The 19,182-nt window shown below is 33.7% G+C and overlaps 2 protein-coding genes across 11 annotated transcripts in view; one reads left to right on the top strand and one right to left on the bottom strand.

The window, feature by feature from the left end:
- Positions 1-39: 39 nt before the first annotated feature.
- LOC111429088 (uncharacterized) lies at positions 40-1,697 on the bottom strand. Its single transcript, XM_023064895.2, has 3 exons — positions 1,298-1,697; positions 718-1,244; positions 40-663 (listed from the first exon to the last, which is right to left on the bottom strand). The coding sequence occupies exons 1-3, from the start codon at positions 1,597-1,599 to the stop codon at positions 128-130; spliced, it is 1,365 nt and encodes a 454-aa protein (XP_022920663.2). The 5' UTR covers positions 1,600-1,697; the 3' UTR covers positions 40-127.
- Positions 1,698-7,637: 5,940 nt separating this feature from the next.
- LOC111429087 (Obscurin) overlaps positions 7,638-19,182 on the top strand; it is a 51,874-nt gene continuing 40,329 nt past the window's right edge. For 8 of the 10 annotated variants that reach the window (XM_023064894.2, XM_023064890.2, XM_023064892.2 and 5 more), the window contains exons 1-7: positions 9,403-9,456; positions 9,767-9,880; positions 9,973-10,097; positions 10,167-10,310; positions 10,363-10,485; positions 10,535-10,711; positions 10,770-10,935. In XM_023064894.2, coding sequence (XP_022920662.2) covers positions 9,857-9,880; positions 9,973-10,097; positions 10,167-10,310; positions 10,363-10,485; positions 10,535-10,711; positions 10,770-10,935 — 759 coding nt within the window. In that variant the 5' untranslated portion in view covers positions 9,403-9,456; positions 9,767-9,856. The other 2 variants (XM_023064882.2, XM_023064883.2) reach the window with 2 other exon arrangements.

Below are 19,182 nucleotides of genomic sequence, written 5' to 3'. Positions count from 1 at the left end.
CAACTAAAGCAATAATTTGACTAATGTAATAACAAAAAAAAGATTTTAAGAATTTTATTTGAGAATAATTGAGATTAGAAAATACTTAATATACAATACGTTATAATTATAAGATATTATGTCAAGATTATGATGGGTCAAGTATACTAGTAGCCGGCATTTTATCAACATTAGTTACACTATTTTCATTCATTGTCGGCATATTAGTCAACAACAAATTGAAATTGCGAGTTAACGATTTCAAAGAAGGTTTGGTACTAAACTTTTTCTTTATAATTAGTTTTCTTGGTTTCGAACCTGTTGGTTTAATAGTGGCAATAGTCGAAGGAACTGTAACATCTAGATTTGTTGGAGGTTCAGTTATTGGTTCGCTGATTGACACAATATTATAACTTTCTGGTTGCGCAGATTCCAAAACATTTAACGTATCCATTGGAACAAGTGAAGTTGTTATTGGTTTAGCAGTTTCCGATATAGTTATAGAAGACGACTTGTGGGATTTCGTAGAAAGTTTCTTTTTGTTGTTTGTCTTGGCATGCTTTAAACTAACCATATTAATTTCTTCGGGGGTATCATCACCTGCTTCTTCAAATTGTCTTTCTACTGGTATTATTAAAATTTTTGTGATTACACTTTTTATATTTTTTTTATGTTTATGTTCAGCTAAAAATTTTAATTTATGATATTAACACAATTATTAAATCAGATTTTACTTACGTTTTATTTCCCGTTTTGCGAGTTCTTTTACATTGTCGATAAATTCTGTGTCATCCGATACTCTGATAATAAATTCATTTGAAGGATCATCTTCACCTTGGTTTAGTTCCTTAGGAGTGGAAGAAATGGATCGAACTGCTTTGTGTGGTGCTAAACTTTTTTCTGTTATATCATCAAACGCCGATGGATCTAATATTTCTTCCTTTGCATTCACATTTTTAATATCGCTTTCCCTTTTTTTTGGGTTCACATATTTCTTTTTAATGTCAGTGCGTTTCTGTATTTTCTTCGTAGAATTGAATGAATTTTGTACAAATGAATTTGTCTTAGATTTAGTTAAAGAAGTAGCTGTTGTTTTTGAAGGTTCTAAGTTATTTTTTGTGCTACTTTTTGACATTTTTGCCCTCTTAACTCTGTTTCCTTTTACATCCCTAAATTTTCGATTGAGAAAAATTTGTCTTGCATTATTTCCTGATAGAACATTACGTTTTCCTATTCTATTACGATTCTTGAGAAATCTATTAATTCTGAAACATTAAAAGGTGATTTCTGTGAAAAAATTATTTTTAAATCAGTTTACCCAACAAAAGGTCTTCGGATAAAACGTCTATTTTGTGCGTATGCGGGATTAAAATGAACAACATGGGGAGTTCTTTTAAAATTTCCGTGGTGAGAAACTCTCTTTTCTCTTTTAACTTCAGCCAAAAGAGCACTCATATCTTCATTTTTATCACCTTTTTGAAGAAATGGGAACATTTCCTTAATGTAGTTGGAATGCGGTTGTGGCTTGTCGGTGAGAATGGCAGAAACATCATTACCTATAAAGAGGATGTTAAGGTACAAAATTGAACATAAATGTATTAAAGTGCCACTAATAAGCATGATATCAGCGTATATGAACTACATTTTTAAAGGGAATGTAGTTATTCGGAACAAATAGCAATAAACTTTTGTTCTTTCAATATGTACATTTGATAGGTGTCATCAAAAGACATTGACAAAAGACACACATAATTAACTTGTTAGTACTTGTAGGACGAAGAACTTACATAATATTTACGTAAATATTATTGCCTAGTAATTCTTAGCCCTTAACTTTATCTTTTAGGATAATCTACATTTTTAGAAATATTTCAAATGTTTGAAGGTTGGAATCGAATAGTTAAGACAGAAGAAAATTGAAAATAAAATCTCCCAAATATTCTAGAATGATCTCAGCAATTTATCTACTACTACATCATCACATTATAATTCTTGTACAATTTTTCCAAATTAAGCTAGCAGGGAAAGGTAAACGGAATCTAGTTGATTCAATAATTAGCAATTACATGGCAATAGGAAGAACAGTTATTGCAAGATGTGAAGAATAATTCTACCGCCAGTATATTGTAGTCAAAACCTAAGTGTCACATCCAATCCTCTTTTGATGGATGTCTTCGAAAACAACAGATCCATAACATTTACTATCCATACCTCTTTTATTTTGCACTTACTATCTATTTTTTTATTTTTTATCTATTCAAATGTTGTATCTCAAGGATGATTTATTGAAATTAAGTTTTTGCACATGAAATTTTCCAAAATTCTAGCTTTTCAATAAGAAATTTGCAATTTACAACTGTCATAATTGGCACTATGTATATTTATTGAGCATTCTATCGATAGATGAAACTAATGGGCATTGAGAAGCAGAATGCTAACTTCAGAGAAAGTATCAGTGTAAGGCATAACCTATCGCTTTGTCTCTGCGATTATTAGCGGGGATTCATATACAAGGTGATCTATTATAGTTTCGCTAGTATGTTAGTTCTGATTGATGTTCTCTAAGATTATATAAAGGTAAGTATACAGGGTGATTTATTAGTTCATCATCAAACTTTGACATATGATAGCTAATCTAATTAAGTACAAAAAAGAAAGTTTTATTTACGAAATTATAACACTTTAAAGCTTTAATTTTTATATCATAATTAACTGCTAAATTTTTTTAAAACACATAAATATTACAAATATTGTTCAAAATGTGCTAGAATTCTGCTGCAGCTTCTAGAAATCTGCTGTATTCTGCTAGAATACATACTTCACAACGACGAATTAAAGAGTTCTTCAGCCGAATTAAAATGTCTGGCTGATTTCTTATTTCAGTAGCAGCCATTTGTATTCTGTTTAATAACTGTTGATACACAATTTGTTTCATTTGACCCCATAAGTAGAAATCCAATCGATTAAGGTCGGGGGGTCTAGGTGGCCAAGCAAACGGACCATTATTATCAATCCACTTGTTTGGAAAATATTGGTTTAACCACTCGACAACTACTCTTCCGCGATGAGGTGGGGCGCCATCGTGCTGGTATAACATATTTTGAATAATTACATTAAGAGGTATATCTTCAAGTAAATCAAAAAGTGTATTGTTGAAAAAAAATCTGTAATTTACAGCGTACAAACGTTCATCAAGTACATGCCAACCTAGTAAATTGTTGTTAAATATTCCACCCCAACGTTGATGCTGAAACGTTGTTGATTTCCTTGGTCTAATCGTATGCGGGTTTTGTAATGCCCAGATATGTTCATTATGGTAATTATTTATACCATCTCGTGTAAAACATGATTCATCTGTCCATAGAAGATTTGAAATGAAGTCATTATTTTGGGCATGTTGCTGCAATAACCATTCACAAAATGCTAACCGTTGCTGATTATTTCCTGGCTGTAGAGCTTGAACATTCTGTTTACGATACGGATCAAGGACTTCGCGGTTCAATACGAGCCATGTAAAATTTTGACTTACATGTATGTTGTGTGCTATTCTTCGAGTGCCGATGGAAGGATTATCAATGACAGCATTAATTACAGCTGCTTCGTCCTCTATATTAACTACATGCGATCGAATAGCTTTTTCTGGAGCAGGATTACCTGTTTCTCGAAGTCCTCTGAAGGAATCGCTAAAAACTGAATAATATGGAAAATCACGCTGTGGAAATCTTCTTTGATATTTTCGAACTGATTGTCGAACATTTATATTGCAAAAACCATACACAAAAATTATATCAGCACACTCTTCAGTGCTATAAGCGTACATTTTCAGTTTCTTCTTGTATGTAATAATTACACCTTACCGCAAATTGACATATTACAATGACAACTTTGTTTTTGTTGAATGTTTGATTTTACTGACTATTAATAAATTGATAATGACTATTAATAAAAACATCAAACAGTATATTAAGAGAAATTTTAATTCAATTAACTATTTTGGTGAATATGGATAACTTTCCTGATATTAATAAATTCGCTGCAGAAAATTTTAAAGTGTTATAATTTCGTAAATAATTGAAATAGGAGATATGTTCATTAACATTTTTTTTTGTAAGTGGATTAGCCATCATATGACAAAGTTTGATAGCGCGCTAATAAATCACTCTGTATAAGTGAAACAAACATTAAATTCAACCCTTACTGTACTTTCTGTAGTAACTGTATTTTTTCGAGGGTGTAGGACTTAAACTTAGGGTAACAACTGTATGTTATAATTGGGATGATAATGATATTGATAAAGAATATGTGGATCTGTAGGTTGAGTTAGTTTATAATAAAGTACAAATTGAATGTAGGGAGCTACAAAACATTGGGAACCCCTTTTGACAATTCTGCCTCAAAAATTAAATTATGGAATTAAGAACATGACATTTATGTAAGGTTGGGCACTGCTACACATTTATCGTCCTCCTAAAGAATTCTTAACTTTATATTTTTCTGGTGATCTTAACATTGGATTGCTGGATAGCCGTTTCAAAAATCATCAAAAATTCATGTTTCAAACATAACAGCTGTAGTCAAAGCAGAAGTCACATCTCTGTTCACTCCGCAACGACTTGAAATTGAATCATGATATAGTAATGTACCTGATAAAGGTAAATAAGTGATTGTCTAAATACAGATTGTAAAGAAAGACAATACATCCGAAAGAACTATCAATCTTTATATGCATAACAGACTCAGACTCCGATTGACTAGAGAACTTATTATACTTATGATGTACACAAGGTCATATGGTCATAAGGTCATATTTCCCGGCTTGGGAGTCTTCAAGTTTCTGCGCATTGGAGTTACGGCTGGGGCCTAACCTGTGGACAACTGTGCACAAGAATAGCAGGAGAAACTTAATCTAGAGAGATTGAAGGAGTCAATTGTATAGCCGCTGAGGATATAGAGAAAGGATGGCGATGTGATACGATCGCGGTGAAAGAAATGTTCGGAATCGTGAAGGGTTTGAAGAGAGGGTCATAGTTCGATTGAGTGTGAGGAAAATATTTGAATGGAGATCATGTAGAATGAAGATTTAGGAATTTTCAGGACGCATTTAACGAATCGATGAGAGCTGTTGATACAGAATCTGACCAAAAAAGAGAAAGTATGAAAATGAGCAAATTTTGAACATGGAAACGGACTTCAAGAATATTACTAAAACAATTAAGACAAGGCTGTAAAACCTATACGAAACTCTGTAAAGATCTAGAGAAGATTACTTTAAAATTTTCTAAACATGGAAAATACTGAAAGTAGTCAGCAATTCCACCGACAAGTATGGCCAATATAAGGAATGCCATTAAACCGCTAAAACTTGGAAAGATGCCGGAGATTAATAACGTCTCCTCGGAATTATGAAAAATATAGGGAATTTTTGGTCAATAGGAACTATTCACGGTTAAGCAAATACTGTAGACTGCGTGATGATATGACATCAGTATATTTATTACATTTTCGACAGGCATATGAAACAGAGAGGTTTTGAAATGTTGTGCTATAAAAAAATTCTTTAAAACCGGAGGAGGTTTAATAGCACTACGTCGACAGCATCATTGTCACTAATACCTTTACGCTGGATTCGTTATAATTTATTGCAACAATCCATGGGTCATAAAATAAAGAGCCATCGGTACTTGAATCACAGATATTGTTTCATATGCTAACAAAACTTTCAATGTTACGCAAGGATTAAAACAAAAGAATGGGCTGGCATTCTCTATTCAACATTTTTCGTCCATGTATGGACATATACCTTCTCCTAATCGATATTATAAGAGGGTTTTGGCCAATAATTCATTATTGGCAAGACGGTATGAGTCATTGAAGAAGAAGTATGATTAAGATTATAACATGTTTTAGTTTCTATACTTGTTTAGATACTTGGTAGTAGACAAACTGGTGCAGAATAGAATAACAAGTTAAGGATTGAACTTTTGGAATCTGTTTTTTTTTTTTAACATTTTTGACATATTTATGTCATCTATGTGAATGATATTGTCCACTTTCATTGTCCGTATCAGATTTATCAGTTAGGTAATTGTTAATAGTAGTGGTTGAATAGATGAGGTTCTGCAAAGAGGGGAGAAGAAAGAGGGAGGACTGGAGATGGGATGGGAAAGAGATAGAAAAGGTGAGAGAATTTACATATCTGGGGTACAGGTTCCGGGAGGATAGCACCGACGCGGCGCATGTGAGGGAGATGGTTAAAACGGCAAATAAGGTGATGGGGCATGTCTGGGGATGAGGTGAGAAAGTGTTTACATTAGAAAGAGAAAGATGATGTTTGATGGGTTGGTGAGGCAATGATATGAGTGCAATGATGTACGGGGCGGAAGTTTGGGGATGGAAGAGGCAGGATATTCTGGAAGACGTACAGAATCTTTACTAGAGGTGGGTTCTGGGTCTGGCGAGGGAAACACCGGAATATATTGTGAGGGAGGAAGTGAAGGTGGATGAAATGAGGATGAAATGATAGATGGAAGACCATACTGCGGGATCCTGGGGGAGTGTTGGAAGGAGGTTAGGGAGGGGAAGATTAGAGATGGTAAAGGAGAGAGGAATATAAAAAAGGATGGGTTATTCGGAAGCAGAAATAAACAATAGAAGAAGGGAAGGGGTGGTGATGTGGGAAGAGATAAGCGACAGGGATAGGGACGGAAGGGCTTCCAGAATACTTGGTAGAGGAGGGGAGTGAGGAAGGGAAGAGGTTGGTGGCCAGATTTCGGTGTGGTAATGAGGAGAGAGCGAACAGGTACTGGGCGGATGATGTGGAGAGGTGGTGTCAGCTATACGGACAGTATTGGGATACGCTAGAACATATGAGCTGAGAGAAGAAGAAAGGAACCGATGGCAGATTCTGGAAGAGGAGGGAAAAGGCAGGGGATGGATGAAGGAGGTGGTTGGGACAAGGGAACGGAGGAAGAGGGGTGATAAGGGAACTTTTAGTTAACAATAAAAACTCTTATATATATATATGACAATAGTGGTTCACCTTTTTGAGACCAATATTCATCGTGTACACATCTACGCTCGAATCTACTAAACTTAGCTTTTATCAGTGTTCCTTGTATATCCTGGTTAAAAGAAATCCTTAATATCACTCGTAAATCAAGGGTGCATGATATAAATAATATAATTTCCTTTATCCAATGGAGTTTTACACGACATTCAAAGTTTACGAATAGTTGTAAAGTTGTTCTACATTATCTGCGGGGTGCAGTAAATTAATTCATGATCGGAATCAGACTCGCCGTTAGAGTTGCAATCTAATCAACAATATTTCCATCAACATTACTTATAGATAGTTAAGCTACGTCCATTTTTAGTTCATACTTACATGTTAGCTGAAAGAAACAATTAAAGAAAAATAAATCTTTGTTTCAATTAGATGTCATTGTAGATTGAAACAATTAACGTCGTAATTCGATTGCCTAATTCTCTGGAAGGTATGAATCGAACGGTATGCCACCGATGGCTTGGAGCTGGTATGGCGTCGGGAGGCACTAGCGTCCCGAAAGACGACGTGTAGCGTCGGCCGAATAAATATCGGCCGACGCATAATTATAGACATGAGAGGATATAAGGACCTGTCTTGCTACGAACGGCAGTACTCGAGCCGCTCTGCCGCATCTCAGCAGCTTTTTTTGGATGTGAAAACATGTTATAGCGCGATTTTCCGTTTGTGTTTTTTTTTTCATTTTATTCGAAAACGATATAGGTGTGTAGGCCCGTGTTTACGTATACGTGGTGTTATTACGTGGGTGCGTTGTGCCAAAAGAATTCCGTTTCGCTATGACCCAATGTTTTAAGGTGGTCGTTGCTGATACATAGGTCTAAATTATTTACCAGGTTTCGGAGTGAGTCAGTTTCGCAAAAATAATGTTTTGAGTTATGTTCAACGCATCGTAAATATTCCGACAATTCTGCAATAAAATTGTTGACATCGAAGAAGTTTTAAACGATGTTATTGTGAGGGTTGGATTTTATGTTATTTTAATTTGGTTTCTTTATACTTATACGAATTGAGATTACTCGAATACTGTTAACACTTCAATTTAGGTACTTATAATGTTTTGGGTTTAATTCTGTAATAAAATTTTATTGTTATGGTTTATAGTTTATAAAACTATTTTTGAAATTAGTTCAAGAAAATATTTCTCTTTAACAAATTTTAGAAAATAACATAAAATTACTACTAGAAATACATAATAATACGGGTGTAAGAAAATTTATGCTTGTTTGATCTCAATCGTCCATCGTGCGTTTATTTATTCGTTTTCTGAAGCGTTTCAGCGTTTGACGGAATCGACCCTATTTTCAAGTTTTGTAAACAGATTCCGCGGTGGTTGTGCAAGAATAGCCTGTGACCCAAAAATGTTTACCTTGATACCGTCGCATGGCGCGGGATGTTGGTAGATTTTGCTTATGATCGTTTAGCAACACATCGTGGTGTTGGAGCTAACCATTTATATCCGCGAGCACGTTGCCAACCATTTATATCTAAATGCATTAGTATGAATGTTCCGTTTGTCCCCAACCGTAAAAGTGTTATTTGGCTTAGACATTGACTTAACGACGTTATTGCTTGTCCTTTTTTTAATTGCGTGATCAAGGTTTTAATTTTAAGGATGCCAAGTAAAAAGAATAATGTCTCAATATAGATTGTTTGGTGTCTAAATAAAAATAATTGTAATGATGATGTATGGGAAAAAAATAATTTGATTGATATAAGATACGATTATTGAAGGATCGTGTCGCTATTTTGTTACGACTTTGGCACCTACAGTCTGTGTACAGTGTAGGTCTTTGGCATTTGACCAATTGAATGATATTTACTCGATTGACTGACCCAATCTTTATATAGACCAATTGCAAGGGGAATTTTCTTCCCTAGCCAATAGCGTACTTCATTCCAAACGATGAACAGCATTTCCGATTCAACCAATAACACTTAGAAACTCGTGCGTTTCATTTCGCAATGTAATCTAATTAAAAATCAAAATTGCAAAGTAATTAATCTTGTATAAACCCTTAATACATACAAAAGATTCAGACGAAAAAAGTTCTAATTTCTTCTGTTTCTAACGAATATAAAAAAGCCATATTTTTTTAATAAATTGCCCTCGATTTTAGCTGATGTTTTTCTTACGATTGGTTATTAAAACAGTTTCGAAAATGGCTCCTGCACATTGGAAATTAAAAAAAGCCTACACTAAAAATAGGGTCAAATAACGTTTTCACATTACGGTATCTATTTATGTGCGTTAGAAATTTTGGGCAACGTGCACTGAAAAGTTATTCATATGTATATTACAACCACAGTCACAGATAACGAGTTCCTAAAAAGGTCGATTGTATAATTTCACTTTCGTTTTGTTTTAGATGAATTGGCATTGAGTGACGACAGACGAAATGGCATCGTCGAAAGATGTGAGTACTTTCAGAAAATTTATCGCATTTTCTATGTCAATTGCTTTGCATAGATTTTGGCTTCCACAATATGTGTAGTGTAGACAACCATATGTATCTCAATGTGTGTAGCATCCAAATATTCCTAGGTTTCTGTATTGTGTTATATTATTTTTTTTTATTTTATTAATTATATTATGATCTGCCGACTTACAAAGCTTACATTTCTAAATTTACACAACAAACAAATTAATCATTTTCGCTTTGGCTTCTAAGTAGAAGTATGAAATATGAATTATGATATGATAATGAATTGTAAACTTATTTCCAGCTTTAGCTGACACAAATACACATTCCATTGGATGCACCGAAGCTATAGGGATTTAAATAAACGAATTTTACTTGAAAACACAAGCACACAATGTTTTTCATCTTACGTTTTCCTGTATGTACACGGTATAAAGCGCTTTTCAATTATTGCTACATTTACACCATCAAAATCTTTGAAATAATCAAATTTTTTGTTACTTTTTATAGAATCCAGGAGAAATACTCGTAGCGTGGCAAAGTTATAAAGCTAAAGGTGACGATGAACTTACTCTTCAAGAAGGAGATGTCGTCGAACTTTTGGATACTACGGATCCTGCAGGACCCACCATAAAGTAAGCTACTAACTTAAAAAAATCGTTAAAAATCAAACCAAATACATTTATGTGTAATTTCTTTTAAAGACGAATGAAAATGGATCCCAATTTAGATGTATCTGGCGAACAATTATTAGATGCTTCTGCTGCGAAACACAAGCTTTCGGTTAAACCTAGAAGAACGCATACTAGTTCAAGACATTCCCCTACAAGAACAAACTTAAACGCCAGGTAATACCACCAATATTTATATGATACATTATAGATTAACATTAATATTTAGATGGTTAGTAAAGAAGATGCAAGGAGATAAGAAAAAAGGTTGGGTCCCTTGCCAAATTCTTCAATCAGCAGATGAACCAACACCAGGATCCGGAACACCTGGAGATGCGGCATTCCGACGACAGTAAGTTTTTTTTAATAACTTTTCCATCATTATCGATTATTTTTTGTAGAGCTGTTGTAAGCGAGTTGGTGGAGACTGAACAAGAATTTGTGCGCGACGTAGATTTCGTCGTCCAAAATTACTTGATCAACCCCGAACGTGATCCGAAGAAAGTGCCAAAAGTTGTTAGAGATAATATGGAAATGGTATTTGGAACTTTAAGGGAAATAGGAGAATTCCACAGAGTGTAATAATAATTTTATTCAAAATTTCATTGTGTTAATAGATTTTTGAACTCTTCGTAGGGTTTTAATGGAAGGTGTTAAGTATTATGCTAACGAACCAGCTTTACTTGGAAAAGCATTTTTGAGATTGGAACGAGATTTTGATAAGCACGTAAATTATTGTATGGAGGAACCGATTGCTCAAGCTTTTCTGGATACAAATTCTCAAGCAAGAGATTATTTTGATGTAAGTTGAGTATGTTAGATTAGAAATATTGAAATGTGTTGTTTTATGTGTGTTAAATTTGATATACTTTTATATTATGATTGGAAATCCTATATTGTATTTTCCTTCAGCATTTTATTACCGTCATAACATATTTTATGAACACCACAAATTGACATGGATGCAATAAATCATTAGTCACCCCAAAGTTTCTATATTTTGAAACGCGATATTAAAGTTTACATTTACATTTGTTTCATATTTTGACTTGTAAAACTTTTCGTATACTATTTGTAACAAACATTTTTTCATGCTTCTATTCGTTATTGTCGTTCATTCATCATTCTTGCAATAATGTCTGTACGTTTTTAACATAATTTCTGCTTAGTATGTACGAATTGGCATCATTAATACTTCCAAGTCCTAATTATGTGACTAATGCGCTTGACATCGGAATTAATTGCAGTATTGATATCATAGCTTATATTTTATTTTCAAGTAATGCTATTTAAATCAGTATGTTTATAAAAATATTTATTATAAAACTTCGTTTATATGGTTTCCAAGAATGAGGTATAACAAGGTAACTCGGGTAGCCGTGTTATATTTTTAAATTTAAACGAAAAAATTATAAACAAATCTCTCATCGTAGCTGAAAGATGATGTGAATGAATGAATCACTTTTCAAAACTGTTATGTTTTTGTTTATTTATACAGGGTCTGTCACGACGAGCTGAATCAGTTAATTAAATGACAGCTCGTTGAAGAAATAACTAAAATCCTAATTATATTATATTCTTTGTACGAAGTTAATAAATAATTATCTTACAGCTGTTATATCTGCTGACTATGGCCAAGGATTTTTGACTGCTATGCATTTGATTTTTAGAATTACAGATTATTATAAGATACGATATTGGAAACCTGAATTCTGATATCAGATGTGGCATCAACACGGTTTTTATACTTCGATTTTGTGGCAGCGTAACATGAAAATGCAGATTCGCATAAGCACGTTGTTGTAAACGGAAGTAAAAACGGTGGAGCTTGATTTACTTAACTTGGGTATTATAAGGTCCTAGCTTTTCAAGGTTGGTGTTATTAGAAATAAAACTAAAACTAGAAATTTCTGAGTTTTCCTGGGCTTGTAAAATATCGTTTGACGTTTTCTTTCTTCAGAAATAACTTCAAAAGTGAACTTGTTCTGCATTTTAATGAAATACGTTTTATTAGTACAAGAAATGAATGATTTAGCCGAGGTAGCTTACGGTTGATACGCTACATGGATGCTGTATTGATATATAACTGGACAGTTTATAAGAATGAGTGTCTTTCTATCTGACATCGTTACAGTAAAATAGAATATTCGTTAATTTGCGCCTTTACTACATGTTTTAGGATTGATGTATGATATAGAATATAGAGTAATTAAGTATAGGTTGGTTGCGGTCGAGGTATTACACGATACGATCTCAATAAAAATCTGGAAAATTTCAAGAAAATGTGCCTTTTTATTTGAAAAATTTTGAAGAAAAATGTATATTTATTAGCGCTATATTTTTGTGGAGTGTTTTATTACAGAAAATGAATGATTTATAGTAACTAAGCCGAGGTTGCTTGTGGCCGAGGTACTACATCGATACAAACGTGGACAGTTTTGATAATGTGTGTCTTTATCTGACAGCATTTCATAAAAAATAAATTTTTTGTTAGTTCTGTTTATTATTCCTAAACCTAAGGAGATAAACGATTTATAATAATAATTAAGCTAATTAAGCCGAGGTGCTATATCGATGTAAATCTGAATAATTTGAAGATTATATACTACTTCAGTACGTAATAAAAGAGAGGTATGTTAATAATTTATTTAATCACCTGGCTACAAATAGTAGATGTGACAAGTTCAAACCACATACAATATATAATACACAACATACACAATATTCAACAAAGAAAGAGAGAAATTAAATTATGAAGTATGACCTATGCTAGTTGACAAGGACTAATACTAAAATTAAATGACAAGTATTCCTGGCGGTCGTAAAACGCCCTTTCTACAAGCATCATTTTTACTTTATGTTTAAATGAGCTAAGCGTATCAGCTTTTTTAATTGCAGATGGCAAATTATTATAGAGCTTTGGGAAATCATACCGTGGACTCTTTTCAAAGAAAGCCGTCTTATGATGACCCAAGCACACCAAACTATCAGATCTAGTTTCGTAATTGTGTTTCATGACAGGGTATCTATCGGCATGCTCCCGCACATGAACAACTGATTTATATATATATACTTTGAAGAGTAAGAAGCGAATTGGCCTTGAATGTATCTCTACACGAATCTCTGCAGTTTAGGTCGAAGATTAATCTTATAATGCGCTTCTGTGCTACAAAGGCACGCCGCCACTCCGTCGATCTTCCCCACAATAATATATTGTATGAGAGATGCGAATAACAGAGAGCATAATACGCATCTAATAATCCCGATAGCGGGAGGCATCCCTTCAACTTCAGAATTGCATAAAAGGACGAGTTCAATTTCGAAACCAGATGATCAACATGTTTGTCAAAACTTAGTTGCTCGTCTAGATAAACATCCAAAAACTTGCAGCTATTTGATAGAATGATATCATCGGCTTGCGGAAGCCTTCTCCTCTTATGAAAATTTACAAACACGGTCTTTTTTAGATTAAGAACAATACGATTTTGTTTTGCACCAAGCATCAAATGATTCATACCGTTGAATCATTGCTTGACTTTAGAAAAAAGCATATCAGCATCATTCGACGCCAGGGCAATTGACGTGTCATCGGCATACATGACTATGTGGACATCGGAAAGATACTCCGGAAGGTCATTTATATACAATAGAAAAATTAATGGGCCCAAGATTGAGCCCTGGGGAACTCCCAGTCGAACATTTGATTCCGATGACTCCTGACCAGAGAGGACCACTTTTATTTTTCGTTCCTCCAGAAATGATTGAAGCCAATTTAAAATCGTGCCTCGCAAACCCAAAGCATACAATTTCTGCATGATGTACACTAGTGGCAGCGAATCAAACGCACGCGACATGTCGAAGAACAGACCCACAGCAAAATTACCTTTATCCAGGTTATCGTAGATGAACTCAATAAAATTCAATGACGCAGTCTTTGTAGACAGGCCCCGCCTAAAACCATGCTGAGCATTACTAACAACATTGAACCAGAAAACTCAAATATCGCTCCGAGACGATGCTTTCAAATATCTTTGAAAAAACGCTAGTTATCGCTATTGGTCTGAAATTGTTGACATTTGTAGGATCACCAGCCTTGAAAACTGGAATGACCCGAGAAATTTTCAGCGCCCCGGGAAAGATTCCAGAACAAACAGAAAAATTAAATACATGCTTAAGGGGCTCGACCAGACAAGACGCTACATACTTAATTACACTCACATCGATGCCATCGCAACCCGTCGAACGTACGTTTTTTAAGCGCTTGATTGCCGCTAGAATTTCTGCGGAGGATATAGTATACAAAAATATGCTATTGGGTATAGAGCTACCAACGGTGCAAGATTCATCCCTCATCGGGCCATAAATCAACTCTACCTTCTCCTCAACAGATGTTGTGAAAAACTTTGAAAATGTTGAGCAGATCTGCGCAGTGTCGCTAATCATATGACCATCATCCGAACGCAACAGAAAACTAGTTTGCTTCCTTCCTTTACCCAATTGGTTATTTACACAATGCCACACTGCGCGACTTCTATTCGATGACTCTATTATTTGTTTCATAGTATGTTTCTGTTTAGTTTCATTAATTAGTTTTCTATATGAACCCTTCTTAACATTATATAAGTTACGCAACTCCGGATAACCGTTGCTCATAATCCAAAACATGTCTTTAAGTTCCCTGCCAGCACATATTATATCATTTGTAACCCAGGGAGCTCTATTACAACCACCAGGACGACCAGAAACTATAGGGCAACATATATCAAAGTAAAACATAAATACATTCAAAAAACGGTCATAAGAGTCGGATTGAATATTTGAACAGATATGCGACCAATCATAATCACGTAATTGCGAATATAACTTAGCAAGATTCGAATTTGACAACACACGACGCCTTACTACCACAGGCGCCTCTATCTCCACATCAATTACCGGCTCAAAAAGAACCTCGAGTGAACAAGCCATGTGATCCGCTATAATAGGATCAAAAACGGTAAATGTGCAGAAACGCGCCGGTAAATTAGTAAATATATAATCCAATGTTGAATTGGCTATGCGGTTGTTTTTGTCAATAGCTATGCGCGTTGGCTCGCTCGTTTGACCGTGTAGACCAAATGAGCTCAAAATATCTTTCAAAAGATCGGATTCCCTATTAAATTTATTAATGTCAATGTTAAAATCACCGCATAGAACAATGTTTTGGAATTTTAAGAATAAAGAACAAAGTAACGCAGACAGGTTAGCAACAAACGTCTCAATCGAGCCCAGTGGGGGCCTAAAGACACAAACGCATACAACATCTTTAGCCATAAATTTAACACGTGCGGCACATACTTCAAATGACATTTCCGATGAAAAACTTTAGCTACTTTGAAACGTTAGCTACTCATTTCATCGTATACAATTTTAAGTAATTTGGATTGGAATGGTCTTGATTTGCAAAATGTTGTTGTAAAATTGACAAATCATGTAAATTTGTCATTTTTACAACTGTATCCAAAATACTTCTTAAATATGTTGAGAACTTTTTGTATCTAGAGCTTGTCTCTGCAAAATGCAGTGGTTTTCAGTTGCATTCATACCAATATACCACTCAAACTTCATGTTCCCCACCATTGCTTGTGCAGCGTCTGTGATATAAATATAGTTATTACTGTATTTAAATGATGACCTGTGACATCTGTTGTTTCATCTATTTGCAACATATTCGCTGCAAAATTTACGTCGATTAATTAGCTCTGTTTCTGTATCAGCAGAAAGATCTGAAACAGTGTTATTAGATAATTGTAACGAATCTATTTTTTAAAGACATTTTTCAATGTCTTCCACACAAGGCTAATAAGCGTTTCTCCAATAGTACCAGTTGTTTTTATTTTTGTTTTTCATTTGAATTTAATTTTCTGAATTAACAATCTGTAATCATTAGGAAACTGTCCATGTGCTGTTACCAATTTAATTAACTTCGCTTGGAATAATTTTCCAATAATTTCTTGAGCCACTTGACGTTAAACTTCCTCTTTGTGAATTTACTTCTTACTTATTTAAGTGATTTGTTTCAATTAAATACAGACCTTTTCGGCTTATTCTATATTATGAGTATAATTTTAGCAAATTGACAAATCTCCAATACAAAGCATTCTTCTTTTACGTTAAATTGACAATATTTCACGTCGTGCTGTAATCTGTTTGTAAATTTGCTGTGTTGACTGAATTGGTAAACAAAGGATTGTTAGCGATTTTTCCGAAATATTTTTAAATAAAAGTTATTTTCAATATTCTTAGTGTATTGATATTCTTTGTATATTTAATTTTTTTTCTTTGTAGTCTACAATAAAATGATACAACGAACAAACGGACGATTGACTTTCCATTTGGACGATCACCTGAATCGTCTGAAACGTTGGGCTGGAGTTCTATCATGCCTCTTGTTATACCTAACAGTAATGGTTTCGGGATAAAATATTCGATCTTTAATGTAATTAATCTAGGAAATATCTACAAGTTTTCATGGCCAATGCAAACGTTATTTAGTTTTCAAATAGTTGAAATGAATTTGACTCTGACACTAAACTTAATTTATTTTCTATGTCATTTACTTTTCCCACGTTCCCAATAAGCAGTTTTATATTACTGCTTCTTCCAATTATGTATTTCTTATGTATTTTCACCACAAAATATGCAATAACTGCTCTATTTGGTGAAAATGATAGAATTTCCTTGTAATAATAGAGGCATAATAGCTTTCCATAATTAATGCATTCATTGACAACACAGTTACAACGACATGTGATGAGATCGGCTATACATGATGGGCGTTATTTATGTTGACTATTAACTTAACCTTCTTATTCTTCATTAACTGTTAGCTAGTACAATTTGTTATTTCTACACTACATCTCTTTAACCTTTCGTCGGACGTAATATATCACAGTGATATTAAAGTAGTTCTCGATTTACAACAACACGATCTACGATAACTGCTACTTACGACGACCAACCCAATTCAACTTTAAATTTAGTATACAGTTACTTTGGAACGTTGATAGTGCCATCTTCAATTCTGACAAAGTTGGCGGACATCCACAAGAGGATAATCGGAATGTACTGAATCACTGAACTCACATATTCTTACAATCGGTGCCAAAAATCAAGGCACATTAGGAGATTGATATCTTCGCAGCGGATCGATGAAGATATAGCGGTAAAGTTTGTTGCAATTAATGAAAATCGCTTTTTGAGGCTACTCGTAACTTCGTCCACTTTGCGATTTTTTTCTCAAAAACTATCTGACGAAAAAATTTCACCTTTGATTATAACAAGTGGTAGCGATGTGTTCTTACTGAGGAACATATTTTATTTTTTCGGTGTTTCGTATAGTTTCGCGGAAAATGATGATGCAGGAAAACAATCATAGAACTGTTGATATGTGGCAGGGTAGATAAGATAATTATAATGGTTTGACAGGAACTGTAATCTCTAATACAGGAACATAGATAGAGTGTTTGAAAGGTACCTACTAAAGATAGTAAAGATGAATACAAATGAATGTTGTTCTTGCGGAGAAATGGATAATGGAGCATACTTTGCTCATATGTCAGCAATACGCAATATGGGATAGAGGGTGACTTGGAATGTGGGAAGAGCATCATTGGGAAAGATACGGGTGCAGTAAAGTTGGAGAGCGAAGCGCTAAGAAACATTCAAATAAACATAAACAAAATTTAGAAATAGTTAAAACATGGTGCATCAAAGTTGATGAAGAAGAGATTTCTCTTCTGCCATTCTGTGAAAATGTGCAGCTTTCAACTTTCTCATCTCAAAGATCACACATGAAAAAGAATGTATTCACCAAACTTAAGAAGTAGAAGATTAACTAAACTATATGCATATAGGTTTATACACCGTAAATTTAAATTGTCCTTGGATAATAAATATATACTTAAACCCTTCCTCACTTATGATATTATGTTCACCCACTTTAATGAGTTTCGGTTTTATCTGTAATATTATGGGTTCTAGAACAATGCTTTGGGTACTCATTCTACCCAATTTTTTAATGGAATCATGCAGAAAGTAAAACAACTTCTGATATTCAAGTTACTTACAAGACTCAAATACGTTTATACTTAAACCTGCACAGAAAAGTTTACTCTAACATTAAGAATTAAATTGTTTGTTACCTCTTTCTTGGAGTTAAAGAGATCACGATTTTGGTGATGATTTCCACTAAAACTTTGTTGGAGAACACAAGAAATGTTATTAACAGAATTGTTATCAATGGCTAAAAAATGGCTTTAATGGGTTAAACGTATTTTTAAAATTTTGTTATTGCATCGGTGCCAAGAGAAACATTACGAGAAGTGATCTTCAGTTTTACTACTAACTAAAAGCTTCATCACACGATACAAAATAAAGTTTCTTCTGATTTTTTTTAAAACTTCATTTGTTAATATTACATCATCATTTCCAAAAAATATTTTTGGTAACAAGTGCTAAAATTTTATTATTAGAGATTTTTTGTAAATACTGAAGACTTTTTTATATTTGAGTTCAAATTCTATTTTAAGAAAGTATTTCGAACATAACACCCACAGGTTTTATTCATATACATGAAAATTATAGCGTTTGTTGAAACGACTTTACTAAAGCATACATGAGTAACTTTAATTTCTTTGAATTTATATTCAATAATAAAAGTATGTAATGCTTTTTCATATTCACTTTGTTGTAATGATTTATAACTTAAAGATAAAGATTTATATATTTAGAAAAACTTTTTCTAAACAATTGTCGTTGTAGTCAGGTGTGGAACAGGAACATTTTTCATCTACACGGTACATTACACATTTCGTCTTAAATATATTTGATTTATGAATACATTTTACCTGGTACGTACTTCGTGAATAATACAAATTCGGGTATTGTGCCAAATTTTCTCAGATAAATTAATAAGATTAATGCTTAAAAAAGCTTAAAATTGTTGGTTTTTTATAATTTCAATGAAGATAATTATCTTGTAGGTGATAAGATAAAAATAAAACAAATC

The sequence above is a fragment of the Onthophagus taurus genome, chromosome 1 (genome assembly GCF_036711975.1).
Source record: "Onthophagus taurus isolate NC chromosome 1, IU_Otau_3.0, whole genome shotgun sequence".
NCBI lineage: Eukaryota > Metazoa > Arthropoda > Insecta > Coleoptera > Scarabaeidae > Onthophagus > Onthophagus taurus.
This window is presented reverse-complemented; position numbering and strand designations above follow the sequence as displayed.